Source organism: Acytostelium subglobosum (genome assembly GCF_000787575.1).
Source record: "Acytostelium subglobosum LB1 DNA, scaffold: scaffold7, whole genome shotgun sequence".
NCBI lineage: Eukaryota > Evosea > Eumycetozoa > Acytosteliales > Acytosteliaceae > Acytostelium > Acytostelium subglobosum.
The window spans coordinates 208,935-230,357 of record NW_012236526.1 but is presented as its reverse complement, the minus strand read 5'-3'; the positions used below and the strand labels follow the sequence as shown (position 1 = coordinate 230,357).

The 21,423-nt window shown below is 43.9% G+C and overlaps 8 protein-coding genes across 8 annotated transcripts; 7 read left to right on the top strand and 1 right to left on the bottom strand.

Annotated features, from left to right (window-relative positions):
• Window positions 1–88: 88 nt before the first annotated feature.
• Window positions 89–2,115, bottom strand: SAMD00019534_039740 (hypothetical protein; the record flags this gene model as incomplete). The annotated part of the gene is made up of 7 exons (XM_012900479.1): window positions 89–319; window positions 394–555; window positions 621–825; window positions 895–1,007; window positions 1,227–1,550; window positions 1,614–1,710; window positions 1,769–2,115. Coding segments are annotated over 7 exons (1,479 nt in total), but the record flags the coding sequence as incomplete, so codon positions are not given.
• Window positions 2,116–3,036: 921 nt separating this feature from the next.
• SAMD00019534_039730 (hypothetical protein) lies at window positions 3,037–5,208 on the top strand (the record flags this gene model as incomplete). The annotated part of the gene is made up of 3 exons (XM_012900478.1): window positions 3,037–4,494; window positions 4,568–4,737; window positions 4,803–5,208. Coding segments are annotated over 3 exons (2,034 nt in total), but the record flags the coding sequence as incomplete, so codon positions are not given.
• Window positions 5,209–8,451: 3,243 nt separating this feature from the next.
• On the top strand, window positions 8,452–10,462 carry SAMD00019534_039720 (hypothetical protein; the record flags this gene model as incomplete). The annotated part of the gene is made up of 3 exons (XM_012900477.1): window positions 8,452–8,856; window positions 8,949–9,368; window positions 9,443–10,462. Coding segments are annotated over 3 exons (1,845 nt in total), but the record flags the coding sequence as incomplete, so codon positions are not given.
• Window positions 10,463–10,695: 233 nt separating this feature from the next.
• On the top strand, window positions 10,696–12,496 carry SAMD00019534_039710 (hypothetical protein; the record flags this gene model as incomplete). The annotated part of the gene is made up of 3 exons (XM_012900476.1): window positions 10,696–10,790; window positions 10,917–11,002; window positions 11,082–12,496. 3 exons carry the CDS (start codon window positions 10,696–10,698, stop codon window positions 12,494–12,496), a joined length of 1,596 nt encoding a protein of 531 aa, XP_012755930.1.
• Window positions 12,497–14,093: 1,597 nt separating this feature from the next.
• SAMD00019534_039700 (hypothetical protein) lies at window positions 14,094–15,281 on the top strand (the record flags this gene model as incomplete). Its single annotated transcript, XM_012900475.1, has 1 exon — window positions 14,094–15,281. The coding sequence occupies one exon, from the start codon at window positions 14,094–14,096 to the stop codon at window positions 15,279–15,281; it is 1,188 nt and encodes a 395-aa protein (XP_012755929.1).
• Window positions 15,282–15,424: 143 nt separating this feature from the next.
• SAMD00019534_039690 (hypothetical protein) lies at window positions 15,425–16,266 on the top strand (the record flags this gene model as incomplete). The annotated part of the gene is made up of 3 exons (XM_012900474.1): window positions 15,425–15,487; window positions 15,576–15,640; window positions 15,783–16,266. 3 exons carry the CDS (start codon window positions 15,425–15,427, stop codon window positions 16,264–16,266), a joined length of 612 nt encoding a protein of 203 aa, XP_012755928.1.
• Window positions 16,267–17,065: 799 nt separating this feature from the next.
• Window positions 17,066–17,984, top strand: SAMD00019534_039680 (hypothetical protein; the record flags this gene model as incomplete). Its single annotated transcript, XM_012900473.1, has 4 exons — window positions 17,066–17,122; window positions 17,270–17,327; window positions 17,403–17,421; window positions 17,495–17,984. The coding sequence occupies 4 exons, from the start codon at window positions 17,066–17,068 to the stop codon at window positions 17,982–17,984; spliced, it is 624 nt and encodes a 207-aa protein (XP_012755927.1).
• A 408-nt stretch (window positions 17,985–18,392) lies between these two features.
• Window positions 18,393–21,304, top strand: SAMD00019534_039670 (hypothetical protein; the record flags this gene model as incomplete). The annotated part of the gene is made up of 3 exons (XM_012900472.1): window positions 18,393–19,367; window positions 19,454–21,088; window positions 21,200–21,304. 3 exons carry the CDS (start codon window positions 18,393–18,395, stop codon window positions 21,302–21,304), a joined length of 2,715 nt encoding a protein of 904 aa, XP_012755926.1.
• Between the last annotated feature and the right edge of the window lie 119 nt (window positions 21,305–21,423).

Sequence of the window (21,423 nt, the reverse complement as noted above, 5' to 3'; positions counted from 1 at the left end):
TATGTATCTATATCTGTAATAAGTATATCAGTTTATCAAATGATTGAATGAATGATGTTCAACTCAAGGTCATCATTTTGATTGTTTATGCTACATTGACAACATCGTTGTTGGAGGATAAGGTTTGTTGGACCTTTGGATACATGAATATAAGACTACATTGGATAAACGCTAGGATACCTGATAGTACATTGGGCAGATATACATAAACATCTGTTATCAACAGACCCATGATCGTCCAACTACAGCTACACAACAATGCAGTGAATGATATCTCCAATACCATTCCTTCGCTACTCCTTGTTTCCAGTACTTCCTTCTACAAGTTATTGATGTGATTGAATGAGTTAACGAGTGGATCATGACCATGAACATTGATCATATATGACTTACTATCTTCTCAAGTGGAGCAGCACTGTTTAATACCAACACGATACTGGATACAAGTCCAAGTCTATCCTGTCTTATTGTATGAGTGGCGCCAGACCATGTGTAGAACAATGTACCAACAAAGATTGCCAATGCCATCTGACACTTCCATCTATAGTCCTTCTCCTGATTGAATAAGTTAGGTCAATGATTGATTGATTGAATGAATGAATGAGTGTTGAGGTGCTTACAAGCTTTGGATTCTTTAGACATGTCCAATAGATGTAGACATAGTAGGTAGATAGTGCAGCACCGATTGAGTTGACAATGAATATAGATGCATTGCTACTGACTATTGAGTAGGCCACCCAATTATAGTTGTTTAGTGTCTGTGATATGAACTGTACACCTGCCAACTGTCCAACGCCTGTCAGTGCTACTCGTCTCATAGTCTTACTACGATGGTATGAGGTTGATGTCAGTGACATGTCAAGGTGTCATGCATGACACGGTAGTAGTACATACAAGGGACTGACAAACAGAGCCAATGTGATTATAATACAAAGTGGGGAGATGATGATTAGCCATGGTGAGGCTACTGAGGCTGATGTTGACAATGAGTTGTCCGACTGTGTCATTGTTATCTGTATCTATGTATATATTACAACTTGTAATTGATTACTACAATGATCAACAACACACACTTCCATGATCATCAACACAATCAATCAATTCTTGGCAACTGGAATAATTCCACTCACACATCAATTAATCATATGATGGGACCAAAGTGTCGTCGAAGACGATCAGACATGCACACCAAGTAACTTGTGCACCTCCTCTTGTATTCTTGTTAGGTATCGCAGGTAGATGGTCTTGTTGAGGGCCTCGGGATATCGCTCTTGTTTGAAGATGTTGACTAGTTCCTCCTCGCAGACATTCATCTTGGCACGGTTCTCATGAGCCAACTTCTTGATGGCCTCCTCGTCGGATGAAGCTTCATCGATTGCCTCCCTTATCTCCAACACCTCTGCCAATACCTCTGGATCCACGTCAGTCACACCATCAATGTCAAAGCCCTTCTCATTGAGCATGTACTCTGCACGAAGGAATGGTGATCTCAATATGTTATATGCTCTGTTCAACAATGTGGCCTGGTCCTTTGACAATGATTGTTCACGCTACAACAGGTTGAGGTGAGTTGAGTTAGTGAGTGAGAATGATTGAGTGGGAGCCAAACATACCTGGGAGAGTTGATTGAACAGGTCCGGATGAAGCTTCTTCTGAAGGTTCTTGAAGCGATGTGACAGGTCCTTTTGGTCGACATGGTAGCTTGGTGCACTGAGACGTAGTGGATGGTTAATAAAGACACTCAGTACAAGGCTATAACCAAACATACAGCGAGAATATCTCAAAGACATCTATCTTCTCTGAGGGTACTTGAACAACATTGCACACAGGACAGAAGAAGTCCTTGGACAGAACTGATATATTACATTGCCAACATTGTTTGGCTGCCTTTGCCGCTGCCGACGTATGACTGTAATGTCTAATATATGTTATTGGTGTTGTAGACCATCTTATCCTATTATTATTGTTGTTGATATTGATGTTGTATGTAGAGTATAGTCTAGATGTGACTAAAGTCTTTAAGGATGATGTGTGATCTACAACCTTTGACTGTGAGATGCCAACGCGTTGTAGCAATGACCTTGTCGATGTTTGAACAACTACTCTGTTAATCATTGTTGTAAGCGATGTGTATATCTATGTATAATTAATCAAACAAACATGACTGTGATGTGATGATGGTTCAGATTCATTCATTCATTCACGTCCACGTGACTTTGGCGTGGACACCAAAGAAGAAGAGAGAGACGAAGCAGAACCTCCCTTTCCAAAATAGGTAATGTTACCAAAACAGGACATGACCTCTCTCCATCAACTACAACAACAACAACAACAATCATCACATTACAAAGTATCTTTTCGAGACAAGTAAATCATGATCCAAACATTGTTTACAATGATGATCATCATCAGATCGAATGAATGATTACTCTTGGGGATCAGATCAATTCTGTCTTTTCCAACGATCAACACTTTGTCGTCTCTGGTGTAAGTTTAGTGAGATTGACTGTTATTATTGTGGGTGAGACAAACAAGCACCAAAACAGTTGCCAATCCCCCTCTAATGCTCACAAACACTCAAACTCCAACAATGTTGTCCCAACAAAAACACTACTCGATACACACACACTCAATGTGGATGAATGACATTGTTTACAACAACAACAGTCAGGTCAGTATGTACAAGTAGATACAACTGTAGTGTTACAGATACATATAAATACATATACATATACTAAATATATACTTACATTATAAATTAAATTATTAATATTTGCATTATCAAATAGATAGGATTGATTAACGACAACGAACATATATACTCTCATACATCATTCTGCCAACACATCAACCACAGCATCAACATCAACATCAACATCAACATCATCAACATACTAAAGGCATATATACATCACATTATTACAAAAGAAACGAATCAGGACAATAGTAAAGACAGATACTAGAGATATAGATAGCAGAGAGATTGAGAGATTGAGAGATTGAGAGATTGAGAGATTGAGAGAGAGAGAGAGAGAGATGATGAGCCCAGTGGAGTCCAGTGAGGACACTAGGATGTTTGCGAGTAATGATCTCAAACATGCGATAAAGTCACTAACGGGCTCTGATGTCAGCGATGACTTTATTGCCGTCATGCAGAAACAACTGGAGATGCATGGCAACACAGAGATCGACTTTCAAGAGTTTAGCGACTCGTTCCTACAGATGACACAATCACTCTATCCAATACAGGCGAGCAACAACCCGTCGCGACGAGGCTCCAACCCGCCCTCGCCGCCACCCTCGCCCACGCTGTCTCATTCATTCTCATCGTCGCCCATCTCGACGCCACCCGATCTCATCTCGCCACCAAACTCGCCACGCAACAGCGACTCGTCGCCAGTGTCCTCGTCGCCCATGTCCGCGTCGCCTCCCAACTTCTTCACAATTCACGAGTTCACCGACGCGTCGCCAACAACTCAGAACCACCTGGCCAGCTTTTTCGTCAAACCCAACCCAATATCACCGCGTCGTTTGGGACAGGGTCGCGCGCGATCATCTTCGCTGGGCGCTGGTGCGCAACGCCCTCGCCTGTCCCTGTCCAACGACGCACCGGCCGCTGTCGTGCCGGTGTTCAATGATGATCAGGGTCTGATCAGGGGAGGCAAGACCTCGCCTGAGCCACCCATCATGGACGGCGCTTCAAGCTCGCCACTTCTCACTCGTCCATCGCCCATGCTCAAGCATGAGACGAGCCATAACGACCTCTTCATGACGCTGATGTCGCTAAACAATGACAATGGCAACGGTGCATTCACCAGCAATGTAAAGAAGCAACAACAGCAGCAGCGCAGAAAGAAGAAACAAAAGAACAGGGCAGCGTACCACAATGATGACAGCGAGCTGTGCAGCGAGGATGAGGGCGCGCCGTCGCCCTTTAGCATGGACACGGACTGGGAGAGCCCGAGCAAGCCTCGTCGCTACAACTACAAGGCGCATCACCATGGTGGTGAAGAGATTGGATGGGCCACCGAGGAGTTCTACTACGACCCCACGCTCAATCGTCTGGACGAGCTGCACGAGGTGGCATCGATACTCAAGGAGAAGTACACGATCTCGTCGTCCAAGGTCAAGGAGCTGGAGAAGAAGATCCAGATGACACTGCGGACCAACCAACAACTGGAGGACGAGCTCGAGGGCACCAAGAAGGAGTACATCACCATGTCGCTCAAGAACAACGCGTTGATCCAGAACAAGAACATGTCGGACCAGATGCTGGATGATTGCAACCAACAGCTCCATCAGCTGAAACATTGGAAGCTCAACACCGAGAAGGAGATGACACAGATGAAGAAGAAGCTCACCCACTATGAGGAGTTGGCCTCCAAGACACAAAAGTCACTGGAAGACACGCAATGGGAGTTAGAGTCACGCGACATTAGGCATCATCAAGACATTGAGAACATCAACAATAAGCATGGTGACATGATGGAGAAGGTATGATATACATGTGGACATGGTCCATGGCCCGCATTACCAATGACTGACATTCAATCAACCAATCAAACAGATTCAGATTGAGTTCCAATATGAGGTCAACATTGAGAAGGAGCGATACTTTGCTTTGTCAAAGAAGGCCGAACAGGAGAATAACATGCGAGCTGAGGAGAATGCCAGACTGAGGGAGATGATCGAGACCCTCAATCAACAAGTCTATCAACTACGTAACATATGTGATGAGTGAGTATCGACAAACATGATCAATATCCAAAGTCAAAGTCAGTGCACTAACAATGATTGAACAGGAAACAAAAGGAGATTGATGAGAATAACTTGAACAAGAACAAGACAGAGAATATGTCACACGAGTTGTTGACGACAGAGACCAACAATCTGAATCATCAACTACAGGGTTGGAAGAAGAGATGTCAGCGTATGGAGGCAAAGAAGATTGTCGATTTGAAGAAGGAGTTGAAGAGGTCAAAGAAGGAACACAGCGATTATGAATCACTCATAATGCAAGGTATACAAGACTTTAACAATATTGGTACTTCAATTGACAACAAACTCAAGAATCAACATCAACAACGTCAATACAGCGACATCAACAACAACAACAACAGTAACAACAATAGTAACACTAGTAACAGTAGTCATGGCCATGACAGACCGTCGGACTATAAACCTCCCCCGGTCAAACATGGTCCGCCATAGTCCGTCCGGTCTGGAGATAGGATAGGATTGGTCACCATGCACCGCCGTCTTTGTAGTTTTACATGTTATTTATGAATAAAGGACCTTCCCGATGACAATGGACCCATTGGGGCCATCAGTATTGGAATGGTCCCCATTAACACACAATACTCACTCGACCTCGACCCATACGCCACAGACAAACATGTAGATAGGCCATGTCCTACATCCTATTTTATTAGGATATACTTCATTCTTTGTTTGGGAAGTACATGTGATATGTATGCGCAGATTCACGGTGATCTCCTGAAGATAAACGATTTGAATGTGGTGGTAAACTTAATGTTTGACACCAATGAATACAATAAAGGTGCTGATCTGTGTATGAACACTACTGAGTTTGGGTCTGAAACTCACTTTGTGATCAACGATGGCACCAAGCCCAGGCATACACCTCGAGCTCACCTTGCACCACCCCAAAACCCCCACAAATTGAGATGATGGATGAACCATCACCCTTATTAATATCATTTTTGTTATTTTTCACCCTTTTTAGCACGGATGATGTGTTGTTTGTTGAATCAACATTGTGTGTAATATTTTTTACACACTCATAAAATGGTCATGGAGACCTTCCAATGCATTTCAATTGTTAACATGCAGTGCACTGACTTTCAAAGTCATTATCATTCACACCTTACACACACACACACACACACACATAATTTATATATATTACATTATTTAAATAATAATATCTCCCCAACAATCAATCACTTGTCTCTTGTTGTAGGTCATCAATTCAGAGATATATTCATTCACATACATATATTTATAAAACAAACAAACACAGGGATTACTTAACAAATAGCCTCCCTTCTCTATCTCTCTCTCTCTCTCTCTCTCTCTCTCTTTACATTCTACAATTCTACCTTCTCTCTCTTTCTCTGCTCTCTTTACCCTTCCCTTCCCTCTCTCTCTAACTCTTTAATCTCTTCGACAACTATCCCATTGTGGCTCATTGTAATTCAAAGAGCAACCTCAAGAAGTAATAAAGAAAGGTTTATTTGAACACTTGACACTGTCTCACAAACCATCGCTCGACACTTTATACTTCTTGTAGTAGTTGACACCCTATTATACACCTTACCTTACCTTATATAACCATATTTATATACTTCAATCAAACAAACAATCAACTAATACAAACACTATACACATCAATTCAGTATTAATACAGTAATATAACAACAACAACAAACAATAACAACAACACCATTTACAACAACCAACAAACAACAACAACAATAACTTATAATATCAATAATAATGTTTAGTCTAGTTAAATATAAATCATTAACATCTTATATACGCCGGTCTAATAATAATGATGATGGTCATTATGAAGATGAACATGAAGAGGATTGTACCAACTGCCATGTAACACAGTTCTCTAACCAGGTGGGTGGCCATTGTGCCATCCTGTCGGTGAACGGAATGATCTGCAAGCCACTGATACAGAGAGAGCTAAAGTTCTATGTTGCCGCTGCAGGCCATCACTCACAGATCTTGCCCTACATTGCCGGCTTTCACGGCAGCGTCGACATCCTCAAGGTGGCCGACCCCGTCCATCCACAGGTGGACGTCGATCGCTTCCATCCCGACTCTACCGAGACCGTCACATCCACCTCCAGTTCGCCAATCAACATCAAGCGTCTGGCGTCGTCCATGAGCCACCAGCACCAACTCGACTCCTTCAACTCATCATACGATGATTGTAGCAGTAACAGTAGTAACAGCAGCGGGACGAGTGGGGTATCAAGCGGTCCGGGCCAGGAGCACAACATCCTGGTCGTCCTGCCGTCCGTGCAAAAGTTTATTGAGCAGAGCAAGCAAAAGGTTAAGAGTCCCAAGCATCCGATCGGCTCCACACAGCAGTACATCCTGCTCGAGGACTTGACCAAGCAGTACCAGCGCCCCTGCATCGTAGACATCAAGGTGGGCACGCGTCAAAAGGGTGCCATATGCGCATCGACCACATCTACGTCGCTAGGCATCAGGATATGTGGCATGAGGATATATAACGAGACGATCGGATGCAACATCATCTATGATCGATTTTACGGACGATCGCTCAATGAGCAGTCCCTGCAGAACACCTTCAATCACTTTTTCTACCACAGCGGCAACCTGGAAACACAGAATGAGCTCATCGAGAGCATCATAACTAAGCTGCGTAATTTGAAAGGTATGTTGTTATATCCACAGATATCTCTGATCAATCAATCAATCAATCCTAACACTCTATCCCATCAATCACTCACAACAGTAATACTATCAGACAGAAAGAATGGACTGCCGTTCAAACTCTACTCCAGTAGTCTATTGATCATATACGAGGGAGCTACCAACACCAACACCAACACATCTCCAAAGCAACAACATAATAGTCCAAGCAGCTTCTTCTCATCGGTACACAGTGACGACGATAGCAGCTATCAATCAATGGAGGACAGTGATGATGCCGACTCTTGCCTGTCGACATCATCTGAAATTGATTCGTCGGATGAGGAAGAAGCCTCTTCCAGCAGAAGCAGTAGTAGCAGCAGTAGTAGCAATAGACAGACAACAACAAAGACGGTCAGGAACGACGTAAAGATGATCGACTTTGCACATGCCATACCACTGGAAGACCCCGAGGCCGAAGAGGAAGACGGTTATCTATTTGGAATTGATAATCTATTGAACATATTGACCAACATTAGGCAGTCGCAGTCCAAGCTATCCATACTCTCCTCGCCAATCTACCACCAGTCACCATCGACGCAGTCGTACTACCATCCAACCAACAACACCACCACCACCATGGTCTCCAGTCCACTGTTTGACGCCAATCACCTGACAACACAAGTAGACACCAGAGGCTAACCAGCCTAATCCCACCTTCCCTACATGAACATACATCTGTACAGCCATCCGCTCCCCTCCCTCCCAACATGCATGCCATCATCATAATCATGCATGAACCAATACACAACTTCATGTACATTATAACACATACACAACAAACCTACTTAATAAAGCAAACGCTTCGATCATCAGACTCGGGATTGCAGATTGTCGTGTTGTGTGGGAAATTTAAAAGTGAAAGGACCATCAATCACACCGCACTCAATCACACTCTTGTGATCATATCGCGAAGTAACTCATCAAGAACAACAACAACAACTACAACTACAACAACATAGTTGTATCAACTTACCAACCATGTTGAAACTATTCACAAACATTGCGAGCAAGAATCAGTCGAGCAGCCAATCATTGTTGGTGTCGTTTGGACGCAGAGCAGCATACACAACTCCATTCGGTGGAGGTATCATCAGTAATAGTGGACGCAGCAGAAGCATCTTTAGATACTACTCGACATCGACGTCTGAGGAGCTGGGCGAGCGCGAGTCTGACCAGTTTGATGTTGTGATTGTCGGCGCTGGTCCATCCGGTCTGAGCGCTGCCATCAAGCTCAAGCAGTTGGCACAGGCAGCCAACACCGAGCTGCGTGTCTGTGTCGTCGAGAAGGGTGCCGAGGTCGGCTCGCACATCCTCTCTGGTGCAGTCCTTCAACCCACAGCACTCAATGAGCTCATCCCCGACTGGAAGGAGAGAGGTGTATGTATGAGTGAGCGATCAATCACTGGTGTGACTCACTCTATCAATCATACTAATCAATCAATCAATCGATCGACATACATACACCATAGGCACCATTGAATACACCAGTAACAGAAGACAAGTTCTATTTCTTGACAGAGAAGTACTCGGTTCGTCTACCCACGCCACTACATCTGCACAATGAAGGCAACTATATCATCAGTTTGGGCAACTTGATGAAGTGGATGGGACAGCAGGCTGAGGAGTTGGGCGTTGAGATCTACCCAGGCTTCGCCGCTTCAGAGGTTCTGTACGACGACAAGGGAACAGTTAAGGGCATTGCCACCAGCGACATGGGCATTGGCAAGGATGGAAAGCCAACCTCACATTTCACTCGTGGCATGGAGCTGCGAGCACGTTGCACACTCTTTGCCGAGGGATGTCGTGGATCACTCACCAAGACACTCATCAAGAAGTTTGCACTCGACAAGGATGTCCAGGGCCAGACCTACGGTCTTGGAATCAAGGAGGTAAGGAAGTCCCGCCATCCATCAAACATGGAGTGTCGCCACTCAATCACTAACTCTGATCAATCATTCACTAGATCTGGCAGATCAAGCCAGAGAATCATAAGGCAGGATTGACACTTCACACGATCGGATTCCCAATGGACTTGAACACTTATGGCGGTGGCTTCGTCTATCATTTGGAGAACAACTTGATGTCCATTGGACTGGTCGTTGGACTGGACTACAGCAACCCATACCTCAACCCATACCAGGAGTTCCAAAAGATGAAGTTGCATCCTTTGATCAAGCCCATGCTCGAGGGCGCCACCTGCGTGCAATATGGCGCCAGGACAATCAATGAGGGCGGCGTCCAGTCGATCCCCGAGCTGGTGTTCCCCGGTGGAGCGTTGATTGGCTGTTCAGCCGGCTTTGTCAACGTGCCCAAGATCAAGGGCAACCACAACGCCATGAAGTCTGGCATGCTCGCCGCCGAGGCCGTCTTTGATGAGCTGACCAAGGAGGGCGCCGCCGAGCAGGAGACCGAGAAGCCACTCATGCTCTCGGCCTACCCCACCAAGCTCAAGAACTCCTGGGTCTGGGAGGACCTGTACGCCGTACGTAACTACCGTCCAATGTTCCACTGGGGCCTTTTGCCCGCACTGGCACTGGGCGCACTTGAGATGTACATCTTCCGCGGCAAGCTGCCCATCACACTCAAGCACGCATCACGCGACAATGAGACACTGAAGCCCGCCAAGGACTGCAAGAAGCTCCAATATCCAAAGCCAGACGGCGTGTACACCTTTGACCTGATGACCAGCGTCATGCGCTCGGGCACCAACCACGAGGAGAACCAGCCAGCGCATCTCAAGGTGCGCAACATGTCCGTCGCCGAGAAGGTCAACCGCGACAAGTATGACGGACCCGAGGGCCGCTTCTGTCCGGCCGGTGTCTACGAGTGGATTGAGCTCGAGGGCAAGGAAGACAAGAAGAAGCTACAAATCAATGCACAGAACTGTCTACATTGCAAGACCTGCGACATCAAGGATCCAACGCAAAACATCGACTACACTGTGCCAGAAGGCGGTGGTGGACCCAACTACTCCAACATGTAATGTAGGTATCCATGTCCATATCCACTTGTATCCAATCCTCTCTCTCTCTCCCTCCCTTCTTAAACAATAAACACAGTTGTTGGACTCGCGTCACTCACACTGTTCACGCAAGATGAACGGGTGCATTCGCGGAACAAGCCTGACGACAAACAACACAACTTCACTCATTTTCATTCATTGACATAATGATGTTCAACAAATAATTAATATACATATACATAGATAGAGAGAGAATGGATGCATTACCTGTTATAATATTGAGACATTTGATATCATTCCTTGATAGTAATGTTGATAGGTTGATGTTATCATTGATATGTAAGAGAATGTATGATGATAGGAATAGTTATCTACATTTCAATTCATTACATCTTAGACAGATTACACAACTTGATCGTCTAGCTAGTAGTAGAATATTACAATCATACAAGGATATCATTATCAATGATATTAGACATAAGTGGCATACAATCACCTTGCATACTGAGCCATCTGATGAATCATATTCTCACTCAAGTCCCAATCTGGACTTCTACGCTGGTATGTACAAATTACTCAATCACTCAATCAATCACTCACTCAATGGAATCATTCCATCCCATCAATCAATCTCATACAGGTAATGATATAGTGTACGAAGATGATAGAAGAGAGGAGCTGTTTAACAAGGTGTTGGCTGTTCCAAATATAGAATCGGTTCACTTTGAGGATTGTGCTGAGGATGTGTTGGATGAGACGTTATGGTCTGCGATGGGTGACCTACTCACCAGTTTGCAATCACGTGGCGTCACTCAGTTGTCCTTAAAGACATTCACTTCCGAGCCTTTCGTATTCCCAAGTCAACTGACCAGTATATCATTGGCAGGCTTCTTTGGCAGTTCCCTGAATGGTCTTTTCCCAACCGGCCTAAAGACTCTCATGCTCGGGTTATGCTTTGGTCACACAATCTCACCAGGTGATCTTCCACCACATCTAGAGACATTGGACATCATGTCGGGCACACTTTTCACATTCCAACCTGGAGTATTCCCAAACACACTGAGGTCATTGTCCTTTTGCTCCAACATGCCCATCATTCCAGGAACACTGCCTCCCGCACTCAGACACCTCACCATTGGCGCAGGCTTTGATCAGCCACTTGACGATGGAGTACTGCCCCAATCACTTACATCTCTTCGTTTCGAGTCACACTATACTGGTAATCTACTTGGTGGAATGATGTTTAGCCATCCCCTGACCAATCTGCCACCAAGCCTCACAGACCTCAAGTTGCCAAACGTGTATAGTCATGTGGTGGATCACCAACCCTTGCAATCATTGAGTATGTGGTCCGACTATCAGAAAGTGTTGTGCAAGTCGGATGTGAAGTATCCCAACCTCACCAAGCTTATGGTGTATGACGTCTTGGATAACCTCTTGGGCGTAACATCTAAACATTTCCCAGCATTGCTCATTTTGGAAACAACTCGGGACAGACAATCATTGAACATTCACCATGATCTTTCGATGGACTTATCGTGCTTGCCATCAGGTCTCGAGCACATTGCGATGAGAGTGCCATCAACATTACAAATTCTATCATTCCCACCCAACCTCACTAGCATGGTCGTGGCCATTGATCATAAAGGTGTATTCAAGCTGAGCGCTGGCCTACTACCAAACAGCATCACATCATTGACATTGATTGGCTATGGACATCCATTTGAACAAGGTCATCTACCTCAGTCACTCACAAAGCTCAGTATACCCGAGCACAGCATAGACCTCGACCCAAAGGTGTTGCCAACAACATTGAGACATCTAATTTGGACCACTGGTTATACTCGACAATTCTATGATTTCCTAATGGTATTCCCTGCGTCAATCCAACGATTTGAGCTTTCATTCAACTCAAAGATTGTCAACCTATTGCGAATCAATGACACAACATTCTTCCGTTATCACAATGAGGATTTAACTGAATGTGGATTCACCTCCATCACATCTATTACCAATCAATTAAAACAACTAAATAGTGATTCATTCATTCATTGAACTGACAAGGACATCCAGATTTACATCGAATGAATAAAATATTATCTTAGAGAAAATATACTTAGTGGAGGCTTCACTACTATTGCTCAAGCCATTAATCAATTACCAAAAAATGATCGATAATATAAAATTGTCACCGTTTGGAATATTGGTCAGTCACCTCTAAATAAAGTTTTTAAATAATCTCTATTTGGATTTATTATAAATAGATTTAATTTTGGATACAGTGACCTTCAAAAAATGGAATATTCCTCATTTGAACTAATTAATAATAATCAAGTAATAATAATAATTATAGTAATAATAATAAATATATATATATTTAATGGATTCTGACGATGAGATAATAGGAACAGAATGGGAGTATGTAAATTTGGATAATCAAGACATTCAACCCTCATCAAAAACAATGAATCTAAACCAACAAAAGTGTTCATTTACAAATACATTGGATTCTCTTGGAATTATTAGAGTTTAGAACATAAAGGTAATAATGATATTTATTCAAGTTCAAATGGTTTGGATATTATAGAGAATATTCTAAAGAGTTGGGGATTAAAATTACCCAATATTTAATAAATTAATTATTTTATTTTATAAAATAAATATCTTAACATTTGTAAAACATGTTTTTTGATCAAAGTGGATCAATGATCATTATTATTTTTACAACAAGTTGGAGAGATATATATATTCAATATACAATAATGACAACAATAATCAATCAATTGTCTTATTTATTAGTTCATAAGATAGTATCATACATTGATGATAATGTTGATAGAGCTTGGTATGCAGCTCATTGTTCAAGAACAGAGACAAGTATCTACTGTTCAATCCAGATAGAGTGGAGACAGTCATCAGAAAAGATATAGATAGAGACAGTGATGATTATAATGAACTTCAAGACGAGGTGGATGCACAAAGAACATTGGAACATGATCATGCAGTACTATACAGCATCATCTCAAATGGCAAGGACTACAAGCCCTCTCATTATCAACAACAGTTCATTGGATCACTATCATCAAAGTCGAGATTCATATATGATCAGTATCAGAAGAAAGTGGATAATGTTCCTCAGTACTTTCAAGCATGTGTTGTCGAAAGTGATACACGTACCAGCAAGAAACAACCCATGTACATACCCACTTCAATCACTACGCTGTACTTCAGATCACTATTTGGCCACACCCTTGACCCTGGAATGATCCCATCATCAGTGACGACATTGATAATTGGAAAGAGAGTTGAGCATGTCTTAATTAAAGTCGGTGCAATCCCTCCATCAGTGACTAGCCTGACATTTGGACTTGACTTTAGGCAACGACTCCCTGTCGGCTCGATACCTCAATCAGTACATACTTTGGATCTTGGTAGTGAACAATACAATCATGATCTCCAAGGTGTGTTGCCAGACTCAATCACATCACTAAAGTTTGGTGGTATTGGCCGATCTGGTCAATACGATCATCCACTCCGGTTGCCACCATCATTAACTCGTCTTATGATTTGGTTATACTTATTTGAACCAATATCATTTCCAACAACAATCACACATTTGGAGCTGACCAACCCTGATGGATTGGAGCCTGGAATGCTCCCGACATCTATCACAACATTGAGCCTCTATGAACTTGGCCAGCCAGTCTTGCCAGGTATCATTCCAAACTCTGTAACCACATTGCATTTGGACTTAGACGATGATGATCCATACGCAAAGTTTGAACAACCACTGGAGGAAGGAGTCATTCCTCCGTCGGTGACGACTCTGACATTGGGAGCGAATTTCAAACACATGATCACTCAAACATCACTTCCAAACTCAATCACATCACTTAAGTTGGATTATAGTGGACTTGATGATGAAGCACCTCCATCAATCCCATCATCAGTGACCGATCTCAATATTAATCTGACTTGCGATCTAGAAGCTGGGTCATTGCCAGCGTCGCTTACTACTTTGGTCCTTGGTGATGATTTTTGTCATAGCCTGGCGCCAGGTTCGATACCATTTGGTGTTACAACTTTGAAGTTTGGAGACAGCTTTTATGGCATCATTGATATTGGAGTGATCCCAGCCACAGTGACATCATTGGATTTTGGGAATGGGTTCTCTGAAACATTGGACCCTGGAGTAATCCCCGACTCTGTCAAGACTCTGATCTTTGGAGACGAATATGGTACTCACTTCGATCGGCCCGTGAAGATGACTCCAAGTATGCTGAGGAATCCAAAGCCCGACACCTTCTGGGACGGCACGTTTCCAAACTCAGTGACAACCATCAAGTTTGGAAAATCGTTTGATCAGCCATTATCCATGGATAATTATGTCATAACACCACCCAATTTAACAATGATTGATTTTGGAGAGCGCTACAGTCAATGTCTATCATCAGAGTGCATCCCATCGTCAGTCACCTCACTGACCATCCCCAATATGAACAACTTTAAATTGATTGACGGACGGATAACTCTGCCCCCAACACTCATCCAGCTGCACATATCACATCCACATCCAGGTCGGGAGATATCAAATGATGAGGAAATTGAAATGGAGCCATGTCTATACTCAAAGCGATCCTATCTCAATCATATCAGAGGTATCGACAACATTACATTCTCAACTTGGCATGGCAAACTTCATGCCAGAAGACTGGACGATCACTTTGGACTGTTCTTCAACGAGTTAATGTTTGCAATGTTCCTCCAATATGATCAACCATTAAAGAGAATAACTCAAGAGCTGCGTCACTCAAATTATGACCTTCATTACAACTTATAATAAAACAATGCATACCCTTACCCTTACCCTTACCCTTGCTCTTGCCCTCTCACTTCATTTGTGTGTAAAAACTGACAAAACAATCACATTGACTTTGTTGTTCATTCATACATTGCGACAGATACAGATAGAGTAGAGAGATAATGGATCTGGATCAAGTTGACTATGAGGAGTTCATTAACTCATTGGAGGACTATGTGCCAACGGTAGATATTACATATGACAGGCTGAATCAAATCAATGAATGATTGAATGACTTACATTCCCAATCAATATCATCAACGTTGTACTTAGATACCAGATGAAGTGATAACATACTACTTGAACAAGACAGGCTTTGAGTGCTCTGATCAAAAGATGTATGTATTGGTAGAATGAATGTGACAGGACAGCAAACAGGACAGCAAACAGGACAGGCATCAATCAATCAACATCACTGTTTGTGATGAGTCAATGTTGTGACAGGAATGACTAACAGACACTCAAACTATATATAAACAGCAAGAGAATGATATCGTTGGCAACTCAAAAGTTCATATCGGATGTAGCCAATGATAGTATGCAGTTCTGTAAGATTAGACAACAGGCACCAACACGTGAGAAGGTCAAGAAGGAGAAACAGCTGGTGCTCACAATGGATGATCTGTCACAGAGTCTACGCGACTATGGAATCAACATCAGGAAGCCAGACTACTTTGCAGAGACCATTCCACCTCAACAACAGCAACAACCAGCGGCGACAACAACAACAACGACGACTACCTCGACAACATCGACAGAGAAGAAGGACGCATCAAAGGATGCAACCAATGCTGCTGCTACCACTGCTGCTGCGACATCAGGCAGTGACAAGGCGGCCACAAAGGAATCAACACCGAGCAAAGAGTCTGGTGCACCAAAAGAGAAGGAAACGACAACAACCAAAGAAACATCTGGAAGCAAATCAAATGGCTCATCAAAGTCCAAGTCAAAGTCTAAGCACTGATCACATCACATATCGATACACAATGTCACTACCTTCATCATCTTCATCATCAGTATGTGCACACTTGGTCATGACACAAAATATAGCCGAATACTCCATACAACGACATCGTTGGATGTATATATATTTATGTCCAATCAATCAATCAATTAGTCAATCAAAGTATTCAACCAACCAATTATATATCTTGATGAGCACTCAATGGCAACATTAGAATAGAGGATAAAATGCTTGGATAATAAATCCAATACCCAACTTGTATATATATATTATTATTACAATCAATCCAACCATGCAATCATTTTAATTAATTGCTGTACATTGTTTTTGTTTATGCATTCAACCTGTCAAGTTATTCAAATTAAAGAGAGGTGTTCATGAATCATTGTTTGTTTGCGCTCACTCACGTACGTACTCATGGACACAATTTATTGATATTTGTTAGTGTTGTCTCTCACAACACTCTATTTTTTCAAAGCTGCACTAAGAATGAATTGAGATAATCAGTGCTCTCCCTCTCTTTTCACTCGATTTGTGCGGCAGTCATTACTTTTTTTAATTTCTTTCGAGCATTCCAAGCATCACACTCAGTCGAGTTGCTTACACTTGATCACACAGTTATTGAATTGCAACAACAACAAAACAAATGCTCAACAATAAAACTCAACATTGGCAATGAGCTTGTGATCAATCTATAAAACTATTTCATTCATACTTATATATATATAATTTATTTATTTCCAATTGTTGTTGTTGACCCATTTATCTGTATAGAACCATCGACAATCGAGTTTGTAAAATGAGCCAACAAATATCATCAGAGCAACTCCAACAAATGCTTACCCTCAATGCCAAGGTTAGTTATTATTATCTAATTTCACTTCACACACACTTTAAATGAAGTAAAGTTAATTAAAGATGAATGAGCGAACGACATTCATTTCATTTCCCTAACTAATAATGTGATCATCTCGATCAATGACATCATTCATCAACAATATAGATGGCAGGTGAGGCTGGTCAGATCTTCAACTACTACCATGTTGTCTTTAACCAGATGTGTAAGTTCATATGAACCTTTATTCATTCAAATCTTAACAATGACACTGACCATCTCCATCATCAAACAATAATAGTGAGCGAAATTAAGAAAGAGTATGGACAACTTGACGACAACAACAACAACAATGAAATACTAATCCATCATCATTACCATCATCATTATTAGCCCAAGCGCTGGTCTGTCAGTCCCAACTCTTTCATCGATTTTCAGCTTGCCATCACCAGCAGTTGCACCACAGACACCTGTTGCCAAGCCTACAAAGAAGAGAGCAACAAAGAAGACTGATACCAATGGCAATGCTACCGCCCCAGCCACTCCAGCTCCAGCTGCAGTAGCCCCAACCACCCCAGTCACAGACAAGAAGAGAAAGGCACCAGAGACACCAGCAGATAGTCCATCCGACGAGCCAAAGAAGAGAGGCAGAAAGAAGAAGTCCGATGAGCAAAAGGCTGCCGACGCCGCCAAGAAGGCTGAGGAGAAGAAGCTGGAGGCCGAGAAGAAGAAGAAGGAGAAGGCTGAGAAGGCCAAGCGCAACGAGCCCGAGGACGAGGACTCTTCCTCAGATGCGCCAGTCACCCCAAAGAAGCCAGTCTCCACTCCAAAGAAGAAGGTCACTGCCAAGGCTGCCTCACACTCATCCGACTCTGACAATTAAACCAGGCATCTCATGCATAGTTCGAACGCGATACGATACACAGACATGCCATGCATGGCATCAATATCCACACAATCACTTATTGTCGTTGGATTGGAAGTTGGAATGGTTGATTGAATGATTGTTCGATTGTTGTCTTTGAGCGGGTCCAGGAAGGAGGCCTTGGGGACCTGTTTGGAAGACCAAAGTTGGTGCCGCGTCACCCACCCACAACAAAAGGTGACGAGTCATCCAAAGAAGAAGTGAGTCATTCTCGTGTTTTTGTTTGAAGACATTGAGAGTTGTGTGTGTGAATGAATGGATGAATGAAAGAATGAATGAAGTGTCAGTTCAATTAATTGACAAACAACCAACAAAAACAGAGATATATTAGATATATAGATATATACTTATATATATTATATAACCATGGCAAGGAGTATAATTGGTTCTGATACTCGATGCTTGGTCATATGTACATTATTGTTCATAATTGTATTGATATCAACTACAACAACTACAACTTCATCATTTGTACAGGCACAAACTCAACAGAAGCAACAACAACAACAACAAACACAGGGCCAAACACAAGGCCAACAACAACAACAACAACAACAAAAGAAGAAGAATAATGAACAGTTATTCAAACAGTTGAAACAAACTCTAACAAAGCCGATTGACGACGACGGCAAACAGCAGCAGCAACAACAACAACAACAGGTGGATCAGGAGCAACAACAACAACAACGTACAGTAGTCGTTGAGCAATCACAACGTCAGCTACTGCAACAGCAACAACAACTTCAGGAATTGATTAGGTATCTCGAGAAGGGCGGTATCCTTAGCTTGGGCGAAAACGAAGATGAAGATGACTCCCAGTTTGAGGACGAGGAGGAGTACGACGAGGAACTCGAGCCATTCCTCTTGGCCTTCCCCCACCTGCTCCAGGTGGACACACGAGACTTACCAGCATCGTCCGACGATGCAAAGGTGAACCAACAGAGAAAGTTGATGGTGCAGCAGCAGATGCCAGCCCAACCCAACGCAGCGGCTGCGGGTGTCAATGATGATGCAATGGTCCAGCAGTTCAAGCTGCTCAACAACAAGGACGTTGCACAGGCAGCGGCGCTGAACCAATTTGCAAAGCTACCGCCTCGCTTCCTGTTTGCCGGCAATGGCCCTGCGCCAGAGGCCACCGAGTTGCCTGGCCACGACATATTTGTCCAAGGTCAGCGTCGTAGAGGATACGTTCTCGTGGAGGACACGCACAGTGTCCAGCAAAAGGAGGTGTTCAAGTTCTCTGGTTCAGAGTTTGACCTGGATCGCGCAATCCTTCTCTTGAACCAGGCCGCCGATCTTGGAAACCACAAGGCAATGTACACACTTGGCACAATGGAGGAGGTATGTTGTTTAATGAATGCCTTCAAGGCTTGGACACTCAAATGATCAATCAACTCACTCATTCAATCAATCAAAAAAATCATTAGATCGGTGAAACAGGATTGATCAACTTCACAAAGGCAGCTGAATGGTATCACAAAGCAGCAGACCTTGGCAACTCTGATGCCCAGCAGGCATTGGGATTCCTCTATGCAACTGGAAAGGGCGTGCCCATCGACGAGGCCAAGGCACTGCTCTTTTATACATTTGCAGCGACCGCCGGAAACATGGTGGCCAAACTCTCATTGGGCTATCGCTATCTTCACGGCTACGGCACACAAAAGTCGTGTCCAGTCGCCGCCATGCTCTACGAGGAGGTGGCGCGACAGATGGTCGATGACTTTGAGAACCGCGGATTTGGATACCACATTGACGACGAGCGATTGTCTGACGAGCTCAACTACCAACGCACAGACTACTCGGACAAGGAGTCCATCGTCGACTATTACAAGTACTCTGCGTCGATGGGCGAAGCCAGCTCACTGGTGATGATGGCCAACATCTATCTCCAAGGCGGCTTTGGCATTGAACAAGACTATCGTGCGGCATTCGACTACTACCGCCAAGCAGCCGACATGAACTATCCGGCTGGTGTCGCAGGCTTGGGCTTCATGTACTCCAAGGGCTACGGTGTCGATCAGAACAATGTCACTGCAGCCAAGCACTACAAGAAGGCCGCTCAACAACATCATTATGGTGCCATGTCGAACCTGGGCGAGATGTATCTCAATGGCTGGGGCGTCGAGAAGAACCAAGCGCAGGCACTCAAGCTGTTCGTCGAGGCGTTTGAGAATGATGATGTTGATGCACAGATTCATCTTGGCAAGCTGTACATGGCTGGCGTGAAGCCTCTGGACAAGGACCTCAACGCATTCCAGTTCTTCCACTTGGCAACCGAGCAGGGCAGCCCCACCGGCATGTACTATCTCGCCAAGATCAACCTAGCGCACAACACCCTGGGGACCTGCCAGGGCAGCGTCTACTACTTCAAAAAGGTGGCCGAGAAGGGCCTGTGGTCGATGGTGCTTACGCAGGCACACGAGCTTCTGAAGCAAGGCGACGAGGAGCGCGCGCTGCTCTTCTTTGAGAAGGCTGCCGAGATGGGAATCGAGGTGGCCCAGAACAACGCCGCGTGGATGTACGATCAGCGTCTTGGTGTGATCGACGACCTGGCATCCGACGAGAGTTCCGACAAGCATGCCTTCCGCTACTATCTGCACTCGGCAGAGCAAAAGAACCCTGTGGCCTACTTGAAGCTGGGCGACTACTTCTATTATGGCCGTGGCTCGCCAGCCTCCATCGAGATGGCGGCCAACTCATATCAGTCTGCAGCCTTCCTTCAGAACTCGCAGGCCCTTTTCAACCTTGGCTACATGAACCAGTATGGTCAGGGCTGTGCGCAGAACCTCTACTTGGCCAAGCGCTACTATGAGATGGCGTTGGTACATCAGCCCACGGCCTACATCCCCGTGTACGCCGCACTGCTAGGACTAGCCATGCACTTTGTCTACAAGTATATCATGTCGCTCATCTATGGCGATCCAACTGGCATGCTGTTGGACAAGTCTGTCTCGGCACTGTTGGATGACACTGGCTCACTTGGTCCCGACGTAGATATCCTGTCCAAGATCCACTTGGACGAGGTTGAATCTGACTCACTTTATTCCAAACTAGAGACAATGGTAATATTCGTATTGTTGGCAATATTCGTATTACTTGTACTACGTAGACAAGAGATGATATTAGGTGAGAATAGAGGACAACAACCTCAACAACAACCTCAACAACAACAGAGAGCTAGACAACAACCACAACAACAGCCTCAACAACAGCCACAACAGGAACAACGACCTCAAGGAGAAGAGGAGGTAGGTGATGTTCCACCTCCAGACAACTGATGATTATATAAAGATATATATATATTTATAAGCTCGACACACCGCGTCCATCACATCCTTCCTTGCTTCCTTCCTTTGCTTGCCCTTGCCATCCATCCATCACGCACAACACATTTTTT